The following is a 23,582-nucleotide window of genomic DNA, read 5'->3' as shown; positions in this document are numbered from 1 at the left end:
TTTTCAGAACGTCATGACTTACTTGACTTAAGATCCTATGTCCCCTAGATGGGGCAGAGGGCGTCCACAGTGACTCTCCATGTAGATCGATCTTGAGCTTCTCGCTTCATTTCGCTCCAAGACTTCTCGATCTTCTTCGCCTCGTCTAACACCGTACGCGGCCAGGTATGTTTGGGACGGCCACGCTTTCTCTTTCCTTGGGGGTTCCAATCTAAGGCCTGTTTAGGTACCTATATGGTCGGGCCCCCTCCGGAGTGTGTGTCCAATCCAGTTCCACTTACGGCGCTTGATCTGCTGGTCGATCGGGATTTCGTGGCAACGTTCTCGGAGGTTCTCATTCGAGATGGTCTCGGGCCAGTAAATACCGAGAATTCGACTAAGACATCGGTTAACGAAGACTTGAAGCTGGTTGGAAATGACAACACAGACTTAACATTAGACCCAAAGATTTTCAGTTTCACTCTTCAGAACGTCATAAATATCGTAAATCAATTATTTCCTGCAAATCATACAATCAAAGAATTTAATTTCCGACCCATTTCATATCTTGTTACAGTGGCAATCAATATGAAAGTCGCTTGACACCTCATACTATTGTCACTGTATAATGCATAACATTTACTTAAGGTCGGCGACAATAATATTTTCTGTATAATCAATAAAGAGGCCTCAGTAATTAATAAAATAAATAAACCGAACACAATGGAAAATTCACACATGTCGCGTAAATAACGAGCGCTCCACGATTCAGGCCACAGATCACTTATTCATAGATAGTGCTGAGGCAGCTGAGGCATGCTTCTGGGTTAGTCTGTGTGCTGGCCAAATTCAGATCTAAATGGGTGTCAAGTTCTATATCTATAATAAGATAAGAAATAATATAATAGGATAAGCTATATGCTTATACGTAGGACAATTTGAACCTCAAGATTTGATTTTAAAGTTACGTTATAGGTTTGTTCGGGTCTCGTGTAATATCATCATAAATATCGCTAAAAATATTACTATCACAAGTTAGGAGTCATAATAAACCGTACATGTAAGTATACAAATAATTGTAATATAATATTTAATGCTATTAGTGTATTTTGATAAACAAATGCATGATTTAAATCATAAAACTTGTTCATCATGCATGATGTAGAAGGGTAGGTAACATTAATTACTCAAAATTTTAGGGCAGTTTAAAATTTGTTTATTTGCACTGAAGGTGAGCTGAGCGCTAGTTTTGGTGATTCAAAGTGTCGTACGTATCGGAGGTAATCTATGGCTCGGACCAATGTGGTGAATATTATGAATAAAAAGTAAATATTTTACCGCAAGCCACAGATATCGCCATGATCCGGGAATTTATGTGGTTATGAAATAGAAATCTACTGAACCAGAGAATGATCAATGGTGTATTTATATAAATGTGAAAGTAATTTTGTCTCATACCTTTTCCCAGCTTTATTTTTAGGTTTTGGTGAAACTGGGAATGTTGATAACTAAAATCTTAGGAATGGATTCCTATCCAACTTTCTTAGGGGCATTACAATACAAATACAATAGGTACAAATATTCTTTATTGCTCAGCAATATCAAAAAGGACATTATATACAAATGAATCATAACTTAAACTATGGTAGACGACGGGCATTCCACAAAATTATTAAATATAGGTACCGATGAATTTAAAATCAGGAAAAATATTGTGTGCAACCTACATCATTAGGTCTTAATTTCTAGGGCCTGTTGTGTTTACAAAACTCAAATTCGTTCCTTTTTGAAACTTCGGCCCTTGATATTTTAAGAACCCTTTTTAGATATGTACAGCCTAAGAATTAATTTTCCTTTTCATTTTTTAATTTATCACAGTCACATTCTCGTATGATTCATAGTATTCTCAGCGATTCAGCGACTTTCTGATGGTCACTGTGCCAAGGTGCGAAATGGGTCGGAAATTAAATCGTTTTTGACTTTATCTGTTGCACAAAATACTATTATCTTAACTTGGTTTAGTAAATTACATCTATTGTGAGAAGGTATAAAAAATTAGGTAGGTACACGACGTACGCAAAACCGCGGGCACATTTATTAAATAGAAAAAAATAACACGGAAATACTAAACATTCAGACCTTGTTGGCAAAGTAGGTAATAAACTATGTTAAAAATATAACTGTTAATTAGAAAAACCAAAATGGTTTGTTCTAGTAATTGGCCAGGATTGATGGCGCCTACACACGTTCGTAAAAGGTCAACTAGATACCATCTAACAAGCGTTAAAAATGTTGCCTATCGGACCCCAATCTAAAGTAAACCGAACAAAATGAGTACATGCATAAATAAAGCATAGTACAGTCATTATAGATTTTGACCCGTGAATAATTAGTTCTTGGATTTTTTTTTCGTAGGTCCCTCGGGGGGGTCACTGGGAGTGTAAATTCAAAAAGTAGGCTTAATCAGGCTCCTGCGTATATTCAACAAATGGTTTTTTTCCAAAAAAAACGGTTTTTCTTCAATAACTCGGTCATTTTTGATTTTACAGTAAAACCGTAAGGACAAAAATGGTAGGAAATTTGATTCTCTACAAGTTAGTCCAGTCATTATATCCAAAAAACCGACCCTTCCCGTGAATAATCCGTTCTTGGATTATTTTTGTACGTCCCTCGGGGGAATCACTGGGAGTGTAAATTCAAAAAGTAGACTGAATCAGGGTCCTGTGTATATTCCAGAAACGGTTTTTCTTGAATAACTCGGTCATTTTTGATTTTACAGTAAAACCGTGAGGACAAAAATTTTAGAAAATTTTATTCTCTACAAGTTTGGTCCTCACAATTTTTCTTCTAGGATCGATAGTTTGGAAATAAAATTTGAAAAAAGCGACAAATTCAAAATATTTTCAACATCTCGTTTATTTTCAACTTTACGACATAAATGAAGAGGACTAAACTTGTAGAGAATCAAATTCTGAACAATTTTAGTTCCCACATTCTTTCCCCCAAAATCGATATTTTAGAAATTAAACCTGAAAAACGCGACAAATTTAAAATATTATCATTATCTCCTTTGTTCCACGCTTTACGGCATAAATGAAGGGAAACAAAGTTGTAGAGAATCAAATTCTGAACAATTTTTGTCCTCACGGTTTTACTGTAAAATCAAAAATGACCGAGTTATTCAAGAAAAACCGTTTTTCGAATATACACAGGACCCTGATTCAGTCTACTTTTTGAATTTACACTCCCAGTGATTCCCCCGAGGAACGTAAAAAAAAAAAACCAAGAACTGATTATTCATGGGAAGGGTCGGTTTTTTGGATATAATGACTGAACTAACTTGTAGAGAATCAAATTTCCTACAGTTTTTGTCCTTACGGTTTTACTGTAAAATCAAAAATGGCCGAGTTATTGAAGAAAAACCGTTTCTTTGGAAAAAAACCTTTTTTCGAATATACGCAGGAGCCTGATTAAGCCTACTTTTTGAATTTACACTCCCAGTGACCCCCCCGAGGGACCTACGAAAAAAAAATCCAAGAACTAATTATTCACGGGTAGGGTCGGTTTTTTGGATATAATGACTGTACTACAGTAATATGACTGATTTGTATCGTGTGTTCGTGTGCCCAACCAAACGGTATCTTGGACGAAGAAAAGAGTAAGGAAGGAAATGCAATTATTTTGTATGTAACTTATTTACGTTTGTACGCTGCTCTTCATATTACGTCAAATCAAATATTAGTGAGGAATAAGCCTATTATTACAATTTCGGTCACCCACCTAAGAAGAAACGTGTCAAATAATATTACACGACACTTAAAGTGTTTTCAAAAGATTGTACTTGTGTTGTTGTTTATTAACAAAGGCTCATCGACGTTGACTTATATTATTATGACTAAAATAAGTACCTAATATGGAGTTGACTTACTGCTCAACACAATCTGTGCCGGTAATGAAATGACGCGCCTGAGTTATAGCAGCGACGCGTGCTTAACCGAGCCGGTTACAAGGTTAGTTGCATGCTAGCTAGCTGTCAGCGCCATCTGTCTTACAGATAACACGGTTAGGCTGCGTTTCCACCAGTGATGTGCGTGGATGCGTAGCGAAGGGTTATTTATAAAGAACTAATATACTACCTATAATTCCGTACACGGCGCGGCGGGAAGAATTTGATATCTGGCGGGAAAAAATTGAAGAAATTTGAACCTTATGTCATTTCATTTTAAGTTCAAATTCCTTCAGTAAAATATCTCGAGTTATTAACTTCTTCCCGCCGTGTACGGAATTATAATATTATCCACGACAGGCGCTAAGTGTACTAAAATGAATGAATGATAGGTACTTAAATAAATGAAGTGTTCCTTTCTAATTGGTTCTTAACAAACACATCCCTCTATATGCATCCTCACAATATATCTGGTGGAAAGCAAAGATTCTGTAAAGAAACAATATTTTTTGTTTAACAGATCAGGGTTTTAGGCCCCTCAAAATCACCTCATAAAATTCGTACTATACCAACGAACGATATTAACAGCAACACTCTTAACTGACCATCCATGGACCTTATGTATTTGCTATAAGGTTTACAAATTGTCAGTTTTAACAGTGGATGACACAGTCAAAGAATTTAATTTCCGACCCATTTCGTACCTTGTCACAGTGACATTCAATATAAAAGTCACTAGAGATCTCATACTATTGTCATTGTGACAAAGTGCAAAATGGATCGGAAATTAACTTCATAAATTGTCGTCACGACATCCGTCACCGTCCCGCGCCGTGCCCGCGCCGTGCCGTGTGTCGACGCGGCGATAACGGTCTCTCGCAAATAGGTCAACAACTCAATTACTATCCCGAATTCCGGAGCAGACTAGAACAGAGTAGCCACTGGACATTCCCGATTTCCGATTGAGCTGAAATTTTGCATACGTATTATAATCTTTTCATCACACTCGCTCAGTAAATGTGGAATTGCACGCAGGTTTAGCGGGAGTTATAGAAAAAGCGTTCTCCCTAGGGAGTTATGAAGGTTCTAGTGCCATAATTAACAGTTTTTTGTCTTTATACTTAATTTTTGTATCGGAAGTGTGATGAAAAACATTGTGTGTAGTGTAACTCGGGGCGTAATAATATTGCAAACTCGAGTCTATAAATCGCTCCGGAAAGCCGTATTTAACTTACTCTCGTTTGCAATATTCAACTTACGCCCCATGTTGCAAAATGTACTATTTTCTGTGCAGCGGTGAAGAAAAGAAAGTATGTATATTATCTTTTCTTGTCGCAGGCAATAGTCTGTGCGGAAAGAGAAGAGTCGTTGAATACCTATATTATTGGAACCAATACATTCTACGACTCTTCTCTTTCCGCTCAGACTGAATGAAACCGCCACTAAATAAAATGGCAATGTTTACACACTCATATTCTCATATTTACCTACTAGTAAATATGAATTTACTATTTTTAGCATGATCTTTCTTTCATCTAAGTCACTGTTCTACAAATATCAGAGGCATGTAAACGAAAATTAACCATGCTGAACTAAATTACTAAATTAGTAGATCCAATTTGTTTGTGTACTCAGTCAACCATACGAATAATCCGTGTACTCATCGCAGTTTGCTATTAATTTCGGCTAATTATATCTTGATGGTGTTTGCACTATGATATTGACATGTTAAACGAGGTGCCTATAGTTTAGTTTAGTTTATTTATTTCATAATGATAAATTACAGTATAAATTATTCTTACGCTAATCTATATGAATTTACATTATGATCGTCAATAATTTAGCATGCAAACGTAATTATACAATGTCAACAATGATAATCAAATTACAAATTTATAATTAAAAAAAAAAATTGAGAACTATTGTCAAATTGAAAAAAACTCAATAAATAACAGAATAGAAAAGAAAGAAAAAGAAAATAGAAAAGAAAATATTAAGCGTAAGTCAATTGTGTAGTCACTGAGCAGGCGAGCTGTTCGAAATGATCTGCGCTCTTGTTCTGACAATAGTGAAGTTATGCGTAGTTCGTTATACCAGGCCAATTCGAGTTTTAGTTACCTATTCGATCTATTTACGATATACAAAAATAAAATATTATTGTCTCCGAAATGGAGCAATAAAATATATACCGGTGTCTTTAAGGATTCAAGTTCAGGAATGCACCCTTGAAATTAACGGAAACCACTAAACAAATGACTAAAGGCATTATTCATTTTCCAGTTAAATTTCATAATAAATTCCTGTGACGTCTCTAAGTTTTTTATTAAGAAGGTAATACTTACCTATTTATCAGCGTTTGTCTAACGTCAGAGCACTCGCTGCTTTTATCTACATATCAATGGAATGTGAAGTGGGCTCAAGCCGTTGTCCATTACGTCCCTCTTGGGCGTGAGCGGTTAAGCCCACTGCCCACTGTCCACTTGGCCCACTGCCCACTTAGCCCACTGCAAGGGATGAAGGACAAGACAACCTTTATCTTTTATGACGGTCCCTTGGAGTATTTTAATTTGTCCTTGAATTCGTATTGATGAGTTACGCGTTACACAAAATAGTTTCGATTATTCATATTAAGGGTATTTACTGTAAATATATGACAGCAAATAGTTTTAGAATCCCTGTGAATTTGTTGGAGTTTCTAATAGCGTTGCTATCTTGTTGCAAACTTCCTCCAAGGAGGTTGATTTTAATTTAACAATATGTTAAGATAAGGTGGGTTAAGATTATCACCGGAGCAAAACAAACACTTTGTTCCAAACAAAATAAACTATGTTCGTCCTACCCCCTTATCTTATATATAGGTCAATCCACGAAAAAGTTACGCAAATTACGTTTTCAGTGGGTATTTAAAAAAAACGCGGATTTAAGTAGACACAATACAGAATACAGATCTATATTGATAAAAGCAAATTTTACAGGTCACTGTCATATATATAAAATTGAAAAACCAGAACGGGATAAAAAACGAGCGAAGAAGAGAGATGGCGCCTTACAAATTTCTAAAAAAGTTTTTGACACGTATCTCGAATACAACGCACGTATGATAAGAAAAAACTGTTTAAATCTATTATCTACATATGGGAATAAAACTAGAATATAAAAACTATCGCTTTCTATGCGTATGTAATTTACAATAAGTAAAAGAAATTTTCATAACAATCTTGATTTTACGATATTCGCCCATTTTCGGCAACTCTCGGTTGTTTTCGTTTGGCGGTGCTACAGCCTAGACCAAATTATCCGTAAGTTAAAGTAACTTAAATTATGTTTGTCATGTTGGTATACAGGTATTTCTGAGTTTTTTTATACGAAGTAAAATAAAAAGTGCTGTCAACTTCAACCTTAGTCTATAGAGCCCATACGAGTGATTTATGTCATATATGACTTATCATTCTTATCAATCAAAGTAATTACTATATTATTGTTATCAATTTGTATTTTGTTGTTTTAAATTTATTTTTAAATTATATTATTCAGATTGACTTTCACGGCTTCGGCAAACATTGCCATTCGTCCGGGGAACGGGCTAAGAATGCTGAGATGGGCCAAAAATACAAAGTTGATAGTAAGTTATGTAGGTAGATTAAAGTGCATGTTCAGATATTATTGAGCGACCTGATAAAAATAAGCAAATATACAGTCAGCAGTCAGCCAAATATCGTAATATAATTTTGTTGCCATAGAAATAAGGATCTGGTCCGATATAGTGGCGATATATTGAGAGACAAAAGCGGCTAAATTCAGTGGTGGCTCGGACACTTAGAGAGAATGGGAGAGGATCGTGCCGTGAAGAGAGCGCAGGTACTTGGGACAACAAAATGGGAGACGCCCGAGTGGACGTCCTAGGTACCGCTGAAACGACGTAGTTGCTCAAGCTCGGCCTTGGCGACTGGCGAGAGCCTTCGCAAGACCGAGAGGACTAGACTACCTATTTGTATGAAAAGGCGATTTAAGGGCGGTGGTCGTCCATATTCGTCTTAAGGCGAAAATTAGTCTAATGAACGTTTTTGCAACATACAATCTTGCCTTTTATCAAATCACATAATTTTTTGACAAATTTGCGAATTGAGTTATCCAAATAACGGCTACAAATAAGAAATCCCTATTACAGTTTTAAACGAAGAATTCTGTTGTGGGGAAAAGCGGCAGATATTCAGACAATATTTGTGCTGCAAAAACGAGCTGTACGTTCCATCTATGGACTGGGCGCTCGAGTATCCCTAAGAGAGAAATTCAAAGAAGTTAACATTCTTACCGTTGCATCTCAATACATACTAGAGAATATTATGTATGTTCGGAAAAACATCCACGAATTCAAGGTTAACAGTGATATCCATAACTATAACACTAGAAACAAACATAAACTTGCTGTGCCCGCCCACCGCCTCCGTAAGGTTAGTACGTCTTTCGTCGGGAACTGTACACGTTTTTATAACAAAGTCCCCACTGATGTAGTGGATTTACCACTTCATAAATTTAAGTCGCACATTAAGCACTCCTTGTTACGTAAGGCGTACTACACTGTAAATGATTTTATAAACGATAGAGATGCTTTTAAGCCGGTAGCTTGATTTCATTAGTATAATAAGAATTAAATAAATATTGTTTTTTTTTTACATTATGAATTAAATATGCTAGTGTTGACACAGTAGAATTGACACATGAGACAATGATGTTCTCGCTTGATTATATTGTTTAATTTAATTTTAGTTTTGGACACTTGGAGACCTTATACATCTCTAAGTACATATTTATTTATTTGATTTTTATTTTTGATTGTACATACTTACCTATATTTTTAATGTTTCTGACACTTAGAGACCTTTACATCTCTAAGTCAACTTAGGCTAGTAATTATGTGAAGCTATATTACTGTCTTTTTATGTAACATATGAGCACAAAATGCCGTGTCTTACAGCTACATGTTATTACTATTTTAATATTAATATAGGCCGGTAGCTTGAACATGTCATGCTCGCTTAAAAGTCTTTGCTTACGGTGGCGTTGTTGATCGGGTCGCCACTTTCCCGAATGAAGGTTGAGGGAGGCGATGGCTGAGATACGCGTCATACTCGTGAACGGGTGCTGTTTGTGGAGACTGGTCTGTTAAGCTAACACGAGCTATTATACTTAGTAACTTTTATTAATTAATTACAGTGAGACGCCTCATTCTGTTCTCGTATGTTTCTTTTCTTTTAATGAATGTATTAATTATACAGGATATTGACTCTTGGAGACCTTATACATCTCTAAGGATAACTTGATAAACTATATAATCTTATAGTTCTGACACCTAGAGACATTTACACCTCTAAATATTATAGATTTTTTTTGTGTGTGTTTTTTTATCTGTATTTTGTATGTAATTCGACATTAAGAGACCATATACATCTCTTAGTAATTGTAATACGTTAGATTGAATTGTTAGTTTTATTTTATAAAATTGTTGATGTTATTATTTTTGCTTTTATGTAAATTCAATGTTGACGTGTAAAAGTGCCCTTGTGGCCTATTTGCTGAATAAATGTTGATGTTGATGATGTTTTTGAAACCATGGCAGGGTTGAATACATAATAATGTCGGTATTTAACTAAACATAAGACGAACTCTTTATTTCATTTACGCGAGCGGAGCTGCGGGCCCGTCTAGTTTATATATATTTATTACGCATCCACAATACCTATAGACATACTTATATACAGGGCGTCCCACGGCGATGCCACATGGAGGGAAAGTACCTTAAATATCATAGATAGCATATTTTGCTGAAAGAAGACTTCATTTTATTTTTAAAACTTAGTAAAGTTGCATTCATACTTTTTTAATTTTTTTTGAAAAAAAATGTATGGAAAAAAATTATCGCGTCATTGGAGGAAAAGTACCTTAATTATTGTAAATGAACATCTTACTGAAAGAAGACATTATTTCGATTTAAAAAAACAAGTAATTATTTGTGAATTAAAATTCGAGGTAATTATGATGATAAAATTTTTTAAAAAACAAGTTGAATTGCATTTTAAATAATTTCATGGTTAAACCGGGAATCGAACCCGCTACACGAGTAAAAAAAATACCTTGTACCAAAAAAATAATTCTCACATTGAAGCCTTTCCATGGGTATGACAAAGCTACAAGGTATTTCTTTTTCTCGTGTAGCGGGTTCGATTCCCGGTTTAACCATGAAATTATTTAAAATGCAATTCAACTTGTTTTTTTAAATCGAAATAATGTCTTCTTTCAGTAAGATGTTCATTTACAATAATTGAGGTACTTTTCCTCCAATGACGCGATAATTTTTTTCCATACATTTTTTTTCAAAAAAAATTAAAAAAGTATGAATGCAATTTAACTAAGTTTTAAAAATAAAATGAAGTCTTCTTTCAGCAAAATATGCTATCTATGATATTTAAGGTACTTTCCCTCCATGTGGCATCGCCGTGGGACGCCCTGTATATGTCTAGTGATAAAAATTAACTTACTTGGAGATAAATTATTAAGTACATCAAGGGAACCATTGGTACAATATGATACTTAATTTCAATGAAAGGAACATTTTAATGAATAACGGTGACTCGCGTTACTCTTGTCCCTGAATAACGCAACTGCCAAGCTTTGTCCAAAAACCCTAAGTATGTTCTAGGTGACCTGTATAGTCTGCCAACTCGTGTTCTGCTGCGCCGACTGCCGCCGTCGACACGAGCGAACCGCCCACGATCTCCCCTACGACTGTCCTATCTGCCGCGAAAATCCCTTCCTCTGCCAACCGGAGCTACTTTGCCCGGCTTTCCTCATCCACTTACAGGAGCATCTACCCCTGCATTGCTCTAAGTGCGAAAAGGTGTTTACCACCATGGATGAGATGGCTGACATAGACAAATGCACAAGCCTTTCAGAATTGGTTGATCACAGGTAATATATAGGCACCCAATAGATCCTGATTCAGATTTAACAACTTTTTAGGGTTTTGAATTGGTTTTGATACGATCTCGACGTTCCTCTTGGCGATTGGCGCGCATCTCTCACACGACTTTCACTTCATTCCGTATGCACCAATCAGAGTGAATGATCTTCTAGTCGTATCAATAAGCTCAAAATCTCTAAATATAAGAACATTTAGTTAGAAATTTTGTTCTCTAATTTATTTTGTAACAGACATAAACATTTTTCATTTATAGTAAATCGAGTTTGAGGGTAGCAGATGAGCGCTTTGATTCGCTCTACGAGAAGATAATTGAAGATAAGAATGGAGAAGAAGTGGAGAAGAATAATAAGACAGCTGTTATTACTCCTATAGTTAGGAGGAAGTATTTAGTTGATTATGAACCCAGTGATACGGAGCCGGAAGATGGAGACGCGAGCCCTAAGGTAAATAATTATACTTACTACTTGCTACTTAGCCAAATTATGAGGAAACCTGTGACTCACGTTATTTTTATATTCAATGATTGAAAGGTATCGTTCACCGGAACGGCAGCGCCGAAGACGCCCCGCCTGAAACGAAGCGCTACGCCCCACGTGAAGAAACTTCTGTTAGCACGGCAACAAGCGATAGACGAGGATGGCCGGGGATCGCCGGACCTTGACAGTGGGACTGGTTAGTGCTGATTTTGTTTTAAAACGAAAGTAACGAACAAGCGTAGGCACAGCCCACCTTTGTTTACTGATAATAATACTCAATTAGTCTGAAAAATTATGATGATTGTAGATTATGTGCGTAACCTGCATAATAATATGTACTCACAAGAAGCATCTAATGGGTAACTGCTGACATGCAACACCTATGTACGAGCTACAAGCCAGATTTTTAATCCTGATATATTAATTTCATTCATGCATTCATTCATATATTTTTAGTCGAAGAAGAGATGACGACACCAAATTCCCGTCCACAATCCCTCGCTGCCGCTGCACTGGCCGTGACCACGAGCACCCCAACTCATTCTGTACCTGGAGGATGGGCCATGTTTTCCACGCAAACTGATTCACCTTTGTCAGAGATTGAGCAGGCTGACAGTCCACAGCCTGATAACAGGGTAAGATGTTAGTGACACCAATTTTTCCGTCACAATCCGTGATCTTCACTTGATGAGCGTTCGGTTGTTCTCCACACAGACAGGTAGGGAGACCGAGGTGAGTTAAAACAGGGGTAAGTTGAAACAATGTGAATTTAGCGGTATTAAGGACGTACATCGAGGGACCAGCGAGACGTGGTAGGATGTCCCAAAAATACGTTGTTTCAACTTACCTCTGTTTTAACTCACCTCGGTCTCCCCTAAAACATGGAGACCGTGCCTCTTAAAAATGTCCTCTTTTTACATCAAGTTGTATATTTTTGTCGCACACGTTAACTTTATCTTAACGAGAACTTAGTCCGGTAAACATAATTCTTTTATAATGAATCCGCAACACGCTTCTTGCATTTTACCGGTACGAAGGCAGAGATAAATAACATCTCAGATTGCACTGCCGCTTTTACCTCCGGCTCGCTCTCGCTGCAAGTGTTTTACAATCTAGGTAATTTACAGTGACAACCTCATTTGCACATTAGTTTGTATAACAAAGCGTTTCTCGCCTTTACTGCTGCATAAGACAAGTCACACTTGTTAAACTGCATAAAGGTTACATACCTGTTCAGAAAGCATTGTTGTGCTGTATTGCAGGGTGCTACGACCACTAAAAATCCAATGGCAAATATCACATTCTCCGTGATTTCATAAATCCATCTCAGCTTCACGAACAATCGTGAATCAATTTCAAATCTGTGATTCATCCTTTTCGTCGGAAAAGTGGACAATTGTGTAAAAGTTGGTTTCAATCAGATTGGATTGGAATCGCGTTTTGCGCGCGGACGCTTGACAATGGCTGTAGGACAATGACGCTCATCGTAAGATAAGAGAATAAATAGTAAGATGAACTGGAGTAACTTTGAAAGCGGGGTAGTTAAGAAAATGGCAAATATTTAAGTATCTATAAAACCATAAGCACTGAATACTTTAGCAACACTTACGATTTTGTACCGCTTACCATAGTTAGCGTCTTGCTTACTGTTGCTACAGTATAAAGTTAAGTAAATACAGGTAAGTGTGGCTTAGGGGCAAGATTTGAGTTTAGTCGTTAACCAGCCACAATCCACCAGTCACAAAATCGATGTTCTGAAGACAATAATTATGAGCCTATTTTTGTGTGTCTTGTCGTTTCACTTAAAGATATATACAAACTATCTAAGTTCAAACTTCCTTCGAAGTGCCACCATAAAAGTCAAATTACCTACTATGTAAATGTGATGTTTACTGTGGCACTTCCACACTATGTCAATGCAAAGATTGCAAAGTCTGTGCGAAGTAAGCTAGGTGCAACTCTATTCAATCTCTGATATGTTAAAGGAAATTATCATGCATGTTAACTGAGGCTTTCTTTACTGGCCGAGTAGGTAGTGTATAATTATTTTTTGCTCGACAGAGCCGGAAAGCAGCAACTTAGTTTGGCTTAGTGGGCAGAAAGTTGACGCTTTCCGGCCGGACGGCGAATAGAAAAATATTTTGTTATTGTTATGCAAACATTTCTTTCAGTGTAAGTTTAATAACAGATTAACTTTAATTCGTTGTAGACAGAGGAACCAACAGAGCAGACAGGACCTGAACCAACTGAGCCAACCGAAGAGAACACCGAACATACGGAGCAGTCCGGTAGCAAGCCTAAACTGAAGAGCATTATATCAAGCCGGCGCGTCGGCAGCGCGGAGAGTGCAGAGCAAGATACTAGGACCAAGAGAGTCAAATTTGCCGATGACACTGTGTTCCAGCCTGAGCCGCGGCTTAAGAGAGGTTTGTACCGTAAATTAAAAAAAAATACTTTGCTTATGCTGCGCCGACCCCAAGTGAATGGGACAAGGGCAAGAGAATGATGACTTTGCTTATGCAAGAAACGTTGCGGTTCCATCAGTCATCAAAATCATCTAAATAGCTACTTATGCTTTCGTTCAATTTCTAAAAGCATAAAGTTAATTGATTTAATGTCAATTATTTTTCCAGTGTTTCGCAAACCGAAACGCATGCTCACCCCCGGCCCAACGAAAGCCCGCTTCAACGTCAACCCCCGCTTCCAAGCTCTCATCAATCGCTTCGAACAGAACGCCTTCAGTCCCCACACCTCCCAAACCCCCACGGATCGGACCCCTAACACCACTCGAACCCCGGACACCATGGCGCGCACACCGCTCAACAACCGCCAGGAAACTGACAACGTGCCGAGGGCTATTGACTTTAAGGACAGTCCGCTTGAGCTGAAAAACAGTTCAGTTGAGGATAATAGGGACGCGTCTTTCAAGTCTTGTGTGGCGACACCTGGTGGGATTGATACAGCTATTACGGCGCTTTCTACTAATATTGCAGGTATTTTGTCATTGCAAAACAAGTGAATTTACTTACATCCCGACGTTTCAAACCCTTTACAGCGTTCGTGGTCAATGGGGACAGATGATAAATTTATTCATCTGTGTCAAAATTATAGTGCGCAAAACTACTTACATACATACTGAAATATTGAACAAAAAAACTTATATTAACACACATTCGAACTGTTTGGGACTTGCATCGTAAATATAATGACTTCACAACTGTCTTTCTAGGATCACTTCAAACCTGCATCTCCAACGTCCTAAAACACACAGAGGAAGAAACTGAGATCCAGTTCAAATTCACCATCACCAAGAAGAAAACCATGCAGCGAGCGGTGGAAGCAGAAGGGACAGCGAAGGACCAGGAGAAGGAGAATCTTTGGGCTACTGTCGCCAAAGCGGTGAAGAACGCCTTTTGGGGGGAAGGCGGGGAATTTGGTTTGTTACTGTTTGTATTAAATATATCGGTGGCTGGGTAGATGTAGGTCAATATGATGCCTATAAGGGTGCAAGAGGAGTGGAGACAAGGAATCAGCAGGAAACCTGTAGGTACTCATATCATTACTAGTAAGCAAGAGATTGAAAAATAGCTGTTTAGGGGTCGGGTGTTTGGTTTTGTTACCTTGCCGCATCATCTGTGGCTGGGTTGAATTAAGAACGTCACATCATTGTCTTCGATTGAACTATGTAATTATATAATTAATAAATATAAATACATATATCCCGAGTCTTTCCAACGTTTGTGATTAACAGAAAATATATTATATAAAAGTACTTAAATATGTCTGATGCGTGAATCTTTTGCACCGGATTTTGTTCTTCCGCCGCTCGAGGTTATTTTTTACTTAACCGGAATCGGGTGTTCCGGCGCCTTTTAAAAATATGGCTGCCACTTGAAGGGTTAAGCGATATAAAATACGCGATAACACAAAGATTTATTTATTACCACCCGTGGTGTATTACACAATTTTACGACGTCTTGCCCGGAAATGGAACATTAAGAATACTTTATGGAATGTCATAAAATGAAATAAATGATAAAACCTTAGTAAATTAATTGGAATACAATATAGTTACGACTTAAGTAATACGGTCATAATATTTTAGCATGCCTAATTAGCACGTCAAATATACAGGTTGTCTGAATGTGGGTTATACACTTATACAGGGTAGAAAAAACCAAAGTCACTTTTTTCTTTACAGTTTATTACATTTACCACGTTGGATAATTCAGCGTTATTTCTTTTCCATCTTATCCTTCGTTTTCCAGTCTCGTCTGGTATACGAGACTTTCTATTTTTCACTTTGCTGTGTAGAATGTAAAGCCCGTCCAAGTCCGATGACGTCGAGTCGAGCGGCTCGCTACGAGCATAGCGACGTGATACGCGATTGTGATTGATATGTCGCATATGGTGTCGAATCGAGACTCACCACATTCATTACCACTGGTGTTATTTTTTGTTTATAGCTTTACAGCGGCCGATGTACAGTCGACGTCAAAGAGATCTTTACGACTAACGTTACAAAAAATTATTTACACGACTTTATTGTCATAGCATTTAGGTCGTGTAAACATTTTTTTGTTACTTTGGCTGTAAATTTCTCTTTGACGTCGACTGTACAAATGAAGTTACGCTATCATTTTAAAAAACGACCATTCCCGCCTCGCATAGCTAAATAATTGTGGAATGATCTGTCGCCCGCGGCATTTCCGAAGCGATGCGATCTTCAAACATTCAAGGATAGAGCGTACTCCCATCTTAAAAGAACGTACTTGTAAATCCTCTGGTGTTGGAGGTGTCAATGGGCGACGGTAATTGCTTACCTTCAGTACCCCTAGTGTAAATTTCATTCAATGGCGTTCTGGCGTGTCATCTTCTCGTTAAAAAAAGCAATGACTAATCGAACTGTAATTTTAGTACAAGTACCTAATAAAAACATATTATAATTAAGCAATTTACATACACTACGATGCGTTTTCATTTCCTTCGTGTTTAGTATGCCGGGTTCAGTTTGCGTGACATGCGACCAACATTGATTGATACGCGTGTCAAATAGAGGTTCATTACCATCGCCATTATCGGGTGTTGTTAGACATGGCGATTAGATGCGGTAGTTACACCGGTCATTTGATTATAATTCATGTTATCAATCAGAGCTCCGGTTTCTATTTAATTAATTTATGCATGTAATGTAAGCATAGGTATTCAAAAAAGAAATTTACACAAAGTAGATGCTAATTTTGAACTGTTTCCTAATGCAGACTTGTGGAATCTTCGCATCGGATCAAACGTCCACTTTTGGAGCCACTCCGCACTTGTCACGTTCATAGTTCAATTTTAAAATATTTCGCTTGCTCAAGTATCAATATTAGATTACACAACAACCTTGCCCCCTTGAGAAATAAATAACTATTGCATAGCACTAAAATGAATAAACTAGTTGTCTGGCTGGTGTCGTCAAAAATATCTCGCCAATCTGATTCAGAAATAGATTAGGTAATAGTCTAAATATATTATGTAAGCAAACTTTAAGCAAGGATCGCGATAACTCGTTAAACTAATTACAAACTAATACCAAGTATGGGAAGTGTAACATTTGTATAGGTACTTATTATGAGTATGTGATCGTCAATTTACTTATGTAAACTTGAACGCACGATATTAATTATTATCTTTCTAACTGTTGTTAGAGAAAAACGGTATTCATGAATTTATATTCATTAAGTACTCTGGTATTTTAATAAAATTCAAAGAATTTACAACTTCTTACTCAAATTAATTTCTTCTCTTTTAACTTACTTGTTTTTACGCTTCTACTTAACCTTTTCAAAGCTTTGTACAAAACAATATGATTCAATTATGATATTTAATTGCCAGTGAAAAACATTAAAAGTTTTGAGTTTTTTTACACTTTAGATGCCGCTAACCGTGCGATGAGTCCAACAGGACCATCCAAACTTACATTATCAACGATGTCATTCAGTTATTGTGCATTTCGCATGCATCATTCTGATGTCAGTGTACGTTCGAATTGGCCTTCAAGGCGAGGGGCGATTTTTGACGAATTATGAAAAAACGTTGCTACCTACCTGCTGCATAAGCTATGCATCTAGGGCACATACGTACTTGTAGCTTTAGCGATAGTAAAGAGTGTCCAACGGCAGATTTTAGTTTTCAAATTCAAATCATTTGCGAATGCGAAGTGCCGGGGAGAAAAAAAATGGACGAAACTAGTTTTAGTTTTGTAAGGATGCGAAAATATATGTTGTTACTAAAGAAGGTCTAATATTTTTTCTTTTACCCCGACTTCTTTTATTTTTAAATTTAGTAAATTTACTTATTGCGTGCTATATTTACTGCTTTTCATCTATTAAATTAAGGGGAAGAAAGAAAAAAAATCGTGCTCTCAATGGCATCACCTTTAAAGCTAATCGAATCACTTGACTCCTAAATTCAAAACATTCTTAATCAAAAATTACAAAAAAAAAGTTTACAGTTGTTTTAAAAGTCGCCAAAGTTAACTCCCTGCGTTTAAAGTTATTAACTTCCTGTTCAAAGCCGAAATACCTACTACTTGACCTTGACATTTCCTACCGGACAATCCCTTAAAAAAGTTTTCCTTTTCAAAAATATTTTTGCTTATTACTTAACTTGTGTCTCCTGTTAGGGACTCAGGGATCGTTAGGGATCGATCATCGAGTACTTTTAAGGACTTCTTGTTAATACTTTAGGCCCTTACTTTGGTTGACCGTTTTTGCCGAAGTTTCACCTTTAACTCACGTTTTTTTTACATTTTGATCATAATATTATTATTTTTTATGTTACATTTACTATTGGACTGATGGATCCTGAACTTTGACGTTTGCCTAAATATCAACTTTCTTATTGAAAAGTGGCGCATCTATGTATTATGCAAAAATTATGCAAAAACAACAGCCAAGTGTGTTTCTCAAATGAGAAAAAAATTTACGTACATAATATCTTAAATTTCAAATCAGGCCGTCTGGCAAGTCCTTACCCTCGAGACCACCAATTCTCTTTTAAAACAGAAACAAGGTATTTATATAATGGAATGAATTATAACTTCAAGTGTTCCACTAACTCCGAAAGTAATCCACGAATGAATGAAACCAATATTACTTAAAACTGAAACTAGTGAACCATTGCAATCGTTTATTTTGTGAATCGTCGAAATCGGTAAAGTTGCAGTGGAATACAATTTCAACGTCTATTTGGAGTTTGACTATGTTAAAGTGGTCTTTTGAAAGCCTAAGGCACTTATCGACCACATAATATCTTGGACAAATAAAATAAAAGTGCTCTTTAAAATATGCTTCTGAAAGATATATACGATAATATGTTAACTGGTCTGCTATCGTTATCCTCTTATATCAATATCATTTTCCGTCGGTAAAATAGCAGTGGAATAGTTGTTGAAAAGCCGGTCGCTATTCCCGGCTCACTCGAGATTACTTGCTGAATACTTGATGCTACTTGTTAGGAATTACCGACTGTTGTTGTTCTGGACGTGTATTTGGAATTTCATTATGCACGCGGAAGAAATTTAAAGCAATTACACATTTAAAGCCTCATACACTTATAGACCACATAACATCTTGGGCAAAACCCATTAAAAATATATATATGCTTCGGCAAGACAAGGATATTACGTTAACTGGTAATCACAATTCTCCGGCATCGCTCACATTTCCTTTAATATCAGTCCAAGTTAGTAAATAGCAGTGGATTAGTTGTCAAGAAGTGATTTATTGCCGGCTCACTCAACGTTAGTTGCTGAATAGTTGATGGCTTGTTAGGAATTAGCGACTGTTGTTGCTCAACTCTCGCCTAGGATGGTTGGACTATTTTTAGAGAATTACATTTTAAAGATGCTTGACCCTAATAAAACTAGTAGTAGTGCAACTGGCTTGCATTAATTACGTAAAATTAAACCAGTAAGATACAATTACGAGACTTACTCATAAAGATACCTAAGTTATAGCTAAGTGTATCTTTTGTACAAAATTTTATGCAAAATAAAGATATTTAATTTAATTTTCATTGTTATTCAAATATAAAATATTTGGAGAAATCAATTTTAATATTTTAAATATCCAGTACTTCTTGTAGACTATTTCAAGTTATCACGGCTTTTGAAAATTTAGAAAGTACATATTTTGAAACTTGAAGTATTGAACTTACTTTACTACCTGCCGTAAAATCATAACGCCTAAAAAAATATTACTTAAAACTTTCACAAATAATTTGAAACTCAATTTATTATTAGAAATAAATAAAACATCACCAAATTAAAACTTTACCAAATTAAAAGTGAGAAAATATCGTGAACGAAAAAAAATAGAAACACGAAACGCGTATTACCTCACTGTCGACTGATCAGCCCACCATCGCCCCTTTATGTCCGGCCAGCCAACCAGCCATGCATATTCAGCGTCGAATTCAATTTAAAAATCCCCATTTAACGTGAGCGCTTGTCAATAAACAGTCGTAAAAAGCTAGCGTCGATAGAGGCGATAATGCGTTGGCAGCGCGCCAGGCGGTGAAATTCATGGGCTGGCTTTGTGCCAACGAAGGACCGCGGCAGGGCCCTGGGCACAGCCCTTTCGGTCCTTGTAACATTCAAATGCCTGCAATGACCGAAAGTCGTGGTTTTTTCTGAAGGGCTTCTGTTCCACCGCCGTACTCGTAATAACCGAAAAATTAGGATGCTCATTAATTTTTTTACTATAAATATAGTCACAAAGTAATTTTTCATTAGGTATCTGATAGGGTGTCCCTTATTTTTCGACCAAATTTTTTTTTTACGCATACCCCCTAAATTTGTTCCATATATTCTAAAATACTCCTAAAATAAAAATGAGCTTGATCTATGAACGGGAACCCGTGCCGACTTGAAGCTGAAACTTGCCCGTACAAGTTGCTTTGAGCGATCGGAACATACTGCGTAATCACTTAGTGTAGTTTTACATTTCGTTGTATCTGGGAGGTTTTTGTTTGTTTTTTAAAATGGATATTGAACTACGAAGTTCAAAAAAGGACATTTACCTAGTGGGTAACATAAAACATCAGATAACAGGAGCGAAATTGCCGTCAAATAGGCAAGTACTAGCGGTCTTTTTTTATAATATTTGCGAAGTGAATTTAAAAGTAAACGAAAGTGCTAATCTTGCTATTCGTGAGTGTATTATTTTTTGGGATAAGGCTAGAATACCTACACGGTCAGTACCTAACTGTGTTAAAAAGCTTGTAGACCTTTACCAAGTTTGGCGTGATTTACAAAAAAATTGTAAGAAAAGCAATGACATTCATAAACGCCGGGAGCACGATTTTAAAGACAAGTTGGACAATTTATTTGATATCGCACATGCTGACGCTCTGCAAATGATAAAGATTGAAGAAGATAGAGTATTTTTACAGCAACAGAGAGAACCGGGGCGTCAGGGTAGTCTAGCAGGAATTGACCAAAAATTGGCAGAAAAGGAAGAGCGAGCCCGGCATCCCGGCAACGGAAAATAGACGAAGAGAAAAGAAGATTAAAAAACACATCTATCGCAGAACCTTCGCCGCCATATGATTATTCGCTGGTTCACAGCCCTACGTCTTCCATTCATGGTTTATCCGATCGTTCTCTAGATGAACCCGTATTGACATTACCTGTTACTCCCCAAGTCACCGTTGTTAAAAGGGGCCGAAAGGACTTTATTTCACCTAAGTTAGTAGCAGCCTTAGATAGATGTCAACTAAGCACAAGAGATTCCGTTTACGTCATTCAGGCTACAATTGAAGCATTGGACCTAAATATCGATGACTACCCCGTAAATAAATCTTCGATACAACGAATTCGAACGCAGACACGAAAAATTAGGGCTGAGGGAATAAAAACTGATTTCCAAAACAATGTTCCTGAAATTGCTACTATTCACTGGGATGGCAAATTACTACCTGCCACAGATGTACGAAGTTCAAAAGAGGAACGACTGCCGATCGTGATCACGTACGAAGACAAAGAACAACTTCTTGCTGTGCCCAAGATAGACAGTTCATCAGGAAAAGAACAAGCTCAAGCCGTTTTACAAGCCCTTCAAAATTGGGATCTTAATGACAAAATACAGATTATGTGCTGCGATACCACGGCTTCAAATACTGGTCGCTACAATGGTGCGTGTTCAATACTAGAACAAAAAATGGAAAGAGAGCTATTACTGTTTGCCTGTCGCCACCATGTCTACGAACTCGTTCTGAAAAGTATATTTGAAGCTAAAATACCACAAGTCACCCGTAGCCCTGATATTCCACTTTTTAAAAAGTTTAAAGATAACTGGAAAAATGTTAATCCAAGTGTCTTTGAAACCTGTCCAGATTTTGTGAAAAAACACGTCAACGATGCAGTCCGCAGTGAACTCCTTGGATTTTATTGGAAAGAGTTAAAGAAAAATACTGTGCGAGATGACTATCGCGAACTCATTGAACTGTCGGTAATATATTTGGGTGGCGATAGCGAAAACAAATTAAAAATTAAGCCACCTGGTGCGATGCACCAAGCTCGGTGGATGGCAAGAGCGATTTACGCTATAAAAATGTTTTTTCTAAAAGACCAAATAAAAATTAGTGCAAAGGACAAGCGAGCATTGCAAGATGTTTCTCTATTTATAGCGACTTCATATGTCAAACCATGGCTTCAGTGCAATATGGCTGTGAAGGCTCCTAATCAGGACTTGTGTTTTCTAAAAACATTGAAGAGGTATGAAGCGATTGACAAAGTGATCTCGAAAGCAGCTTTAGATAAGTTCTGCAAACACTTGTGGTATTTGACGGATGAGGTTGCCATTTTAGCAATTTTCGATGATGAACTAGACGATGAAGTGAAAATACGGATGATTTCTAAACTAGAGTATGATAACGAGAAGCCGTGCCATCTGGAAAAGAGATATGTTCCATCTAAACAAGAAATCGCAAACACTTTATTTACTAAATGTTTGGATGATTTCGTGTCTACAAAGAGCAAACATTTGTTTACACGCTTGAAAATTGACACAAGCTTCTTGAGTGTTCCTGTTTTAATGTGGAGCCAAAATGATGCTTACTTGAATGCTAAATCTAAAATTTCGACTCTTCGAGCAGTTAATGATACAGCAGAAAGGGCAGTTAAGCTGATGCAAGACTTTCACGGATTAATAACGGCGGACGAAGAGCAGAAACAGTTCCTATTACGTTGTGTTCAAGAGCACAGAAAGCTTTATCCTGATTGTAAAAAAGCTACTCTGCGAAAAATGTATCCCAAATAATTATAATAACATTTAATTTCATGATTATGATGTTTATTTTTACTTATTTCCCTATTTCGTTTAGTCATTTCGTAGCAAGTTTGAATTCTTAGTATATTTTTGCCTACTAAAAAATACTTCGAACTTTGAAGCCAAGTCGGCACGGGTTACCGTTATCACAGAGTATTGTAATTTTGCAGGTCTGTTTTTTTTAGCATTTCTAATAATATTGAGGGGTATGCGTACCAAAAAAATAAAAAAAATATTTTTTGCCCATATAAGGGACACCCTAGTATCTGATACTTAATCGTCTCGAGGCAAACATATTTAGGCTTTCGCGGACGGCGGTGGTGCCTACACATCGTTTTTCAGCTTGATATAAATAGATGTCTCAAAATTTATGTTGTTTCAACTTATCTCTGTTTCAACTCAGCTCGGTCTCCCCTAAAGATTGCAATTCCATTAGCAAGACGGCGGCGAGGGCCAGATGATAGATGCTCCCTGATGGCCGAGCTGGCTTTAAGTTTAAGAGTGCTTTCATGTTTAAGCATGACTGGATGTGGAATGAAAGCTACGTGCCTACGTATAGAGCGGTACACAGAAAAGTTTCAGTAACCTAAGTAAAAGGAAGCTTTATTTAAAGCGGTGGTGGCCGAGTGGATATGACGACCGAGTTTCAATCCGGAGGTCGCGGGGTTCAAATCCTGGCTCGTACCAATGAGTTTTTCGGAACTTATGTACAAAATATCATTTGATATTTACCACTAGCTTGTCGGTGAAGGAAAACATCGCGAGGAAACCTGCATACATCTGGGAAGAAATTCAAAGGTGTATGTGAAGTCCCCAATCCGCATTGGGCTAGCGTTTGGACTATAGCCGAAGCAAGAGGCTTGTTCCCAGCAGTGGAACGTACTTAG

The 23,582-nt window shown here is 37.1% G+C and overlaps 3 protein-coding genes across 3 annotated transcripts in view; all 3 read left to right on the top strand.

Annotated features, from left to right (window-relative positions):
* The window catches only part of LOC134671517 (dopamine D2-like receptor), a 307,997-nt gene that overhangs the window by 231,645 nt on the left and 52,770 nt on the right, over positions 1 to 23,582 (top strand). The window lies entirely within an intron of this gene.
* The window catches only part of LOC134671470 (uncharacterized), a 30,004-nt gene that overhangs the window by 3,280 nt on the left and 3,142 nt on the right, over positions 1 to 23,582 (top strand). Inside the window, exons 2-8 of the mRNA XM_063529333.1 lie at positions 10,623 to 10,891; positions 11,158 to 11,347; positions 11,435 to 11,576; positions 11,837 to 12,015; positions 13,590 to 13,806; positions 14,014 to 14,373; positions 14,610 to 14,816. Of these exons, the coding sequence (XP_063385403.1) occupies positions 10,623 to 10,891; positions 11,158 to 11,347; positions 11,435 to 11,576; positions 11,837 to 12,015; positions 13,590 to 13,806; positions 14,014 to 14,373; positions 14,610 to 14,816 (1,564 nt within the window). The remainder of the gene's footprint in view (positions 1 to 10,622; positions 10,892 to 11,157; positions 11,348 to 11,434; positions 11,577 to 11,836; positions 12,016 to 13,589; positions 13,807 to 14,013; positions 14,374 to 14,609; positions 14,817 to 23,582) is intronic.
* On the top strand, positions 20,401 to 22,742 carry LOC134671472 (uncharacterized). The gene has a single exon (XM_063529334.1). It carries the CDS (start codon positions 21,517 to 21,519, stop codon positions 22,684 to 22,686), a length of 1,170 nt encoding a protein of 389 aa, XP_063385404.1. The 5' UTR covers positions 20,401 to 21,516; the 3' UTR covers positions 22,687 to 22,742.

The sequence above is a fragment of the Cydia fagiglandana genome, chromosome 15, assembly GCF_963556715.1.
Source record: "Cydia fagiglandana chromosome 15, ilCydFagi1.1, whole genome shotgun sequence".
In the NCBI taxonomy this organism is placed as follows: domain Eukaryota; kingdom Metazoa; phylum Arthropoda; class Insecta; order Lepidoptera; family Tortricidae; genus Cydia; species Cydia fagiglandana.
Note: the sequence above shows the minus strand (reverse complement) of the source record. Positions and strands in the feature narration are given on the sequence as shown.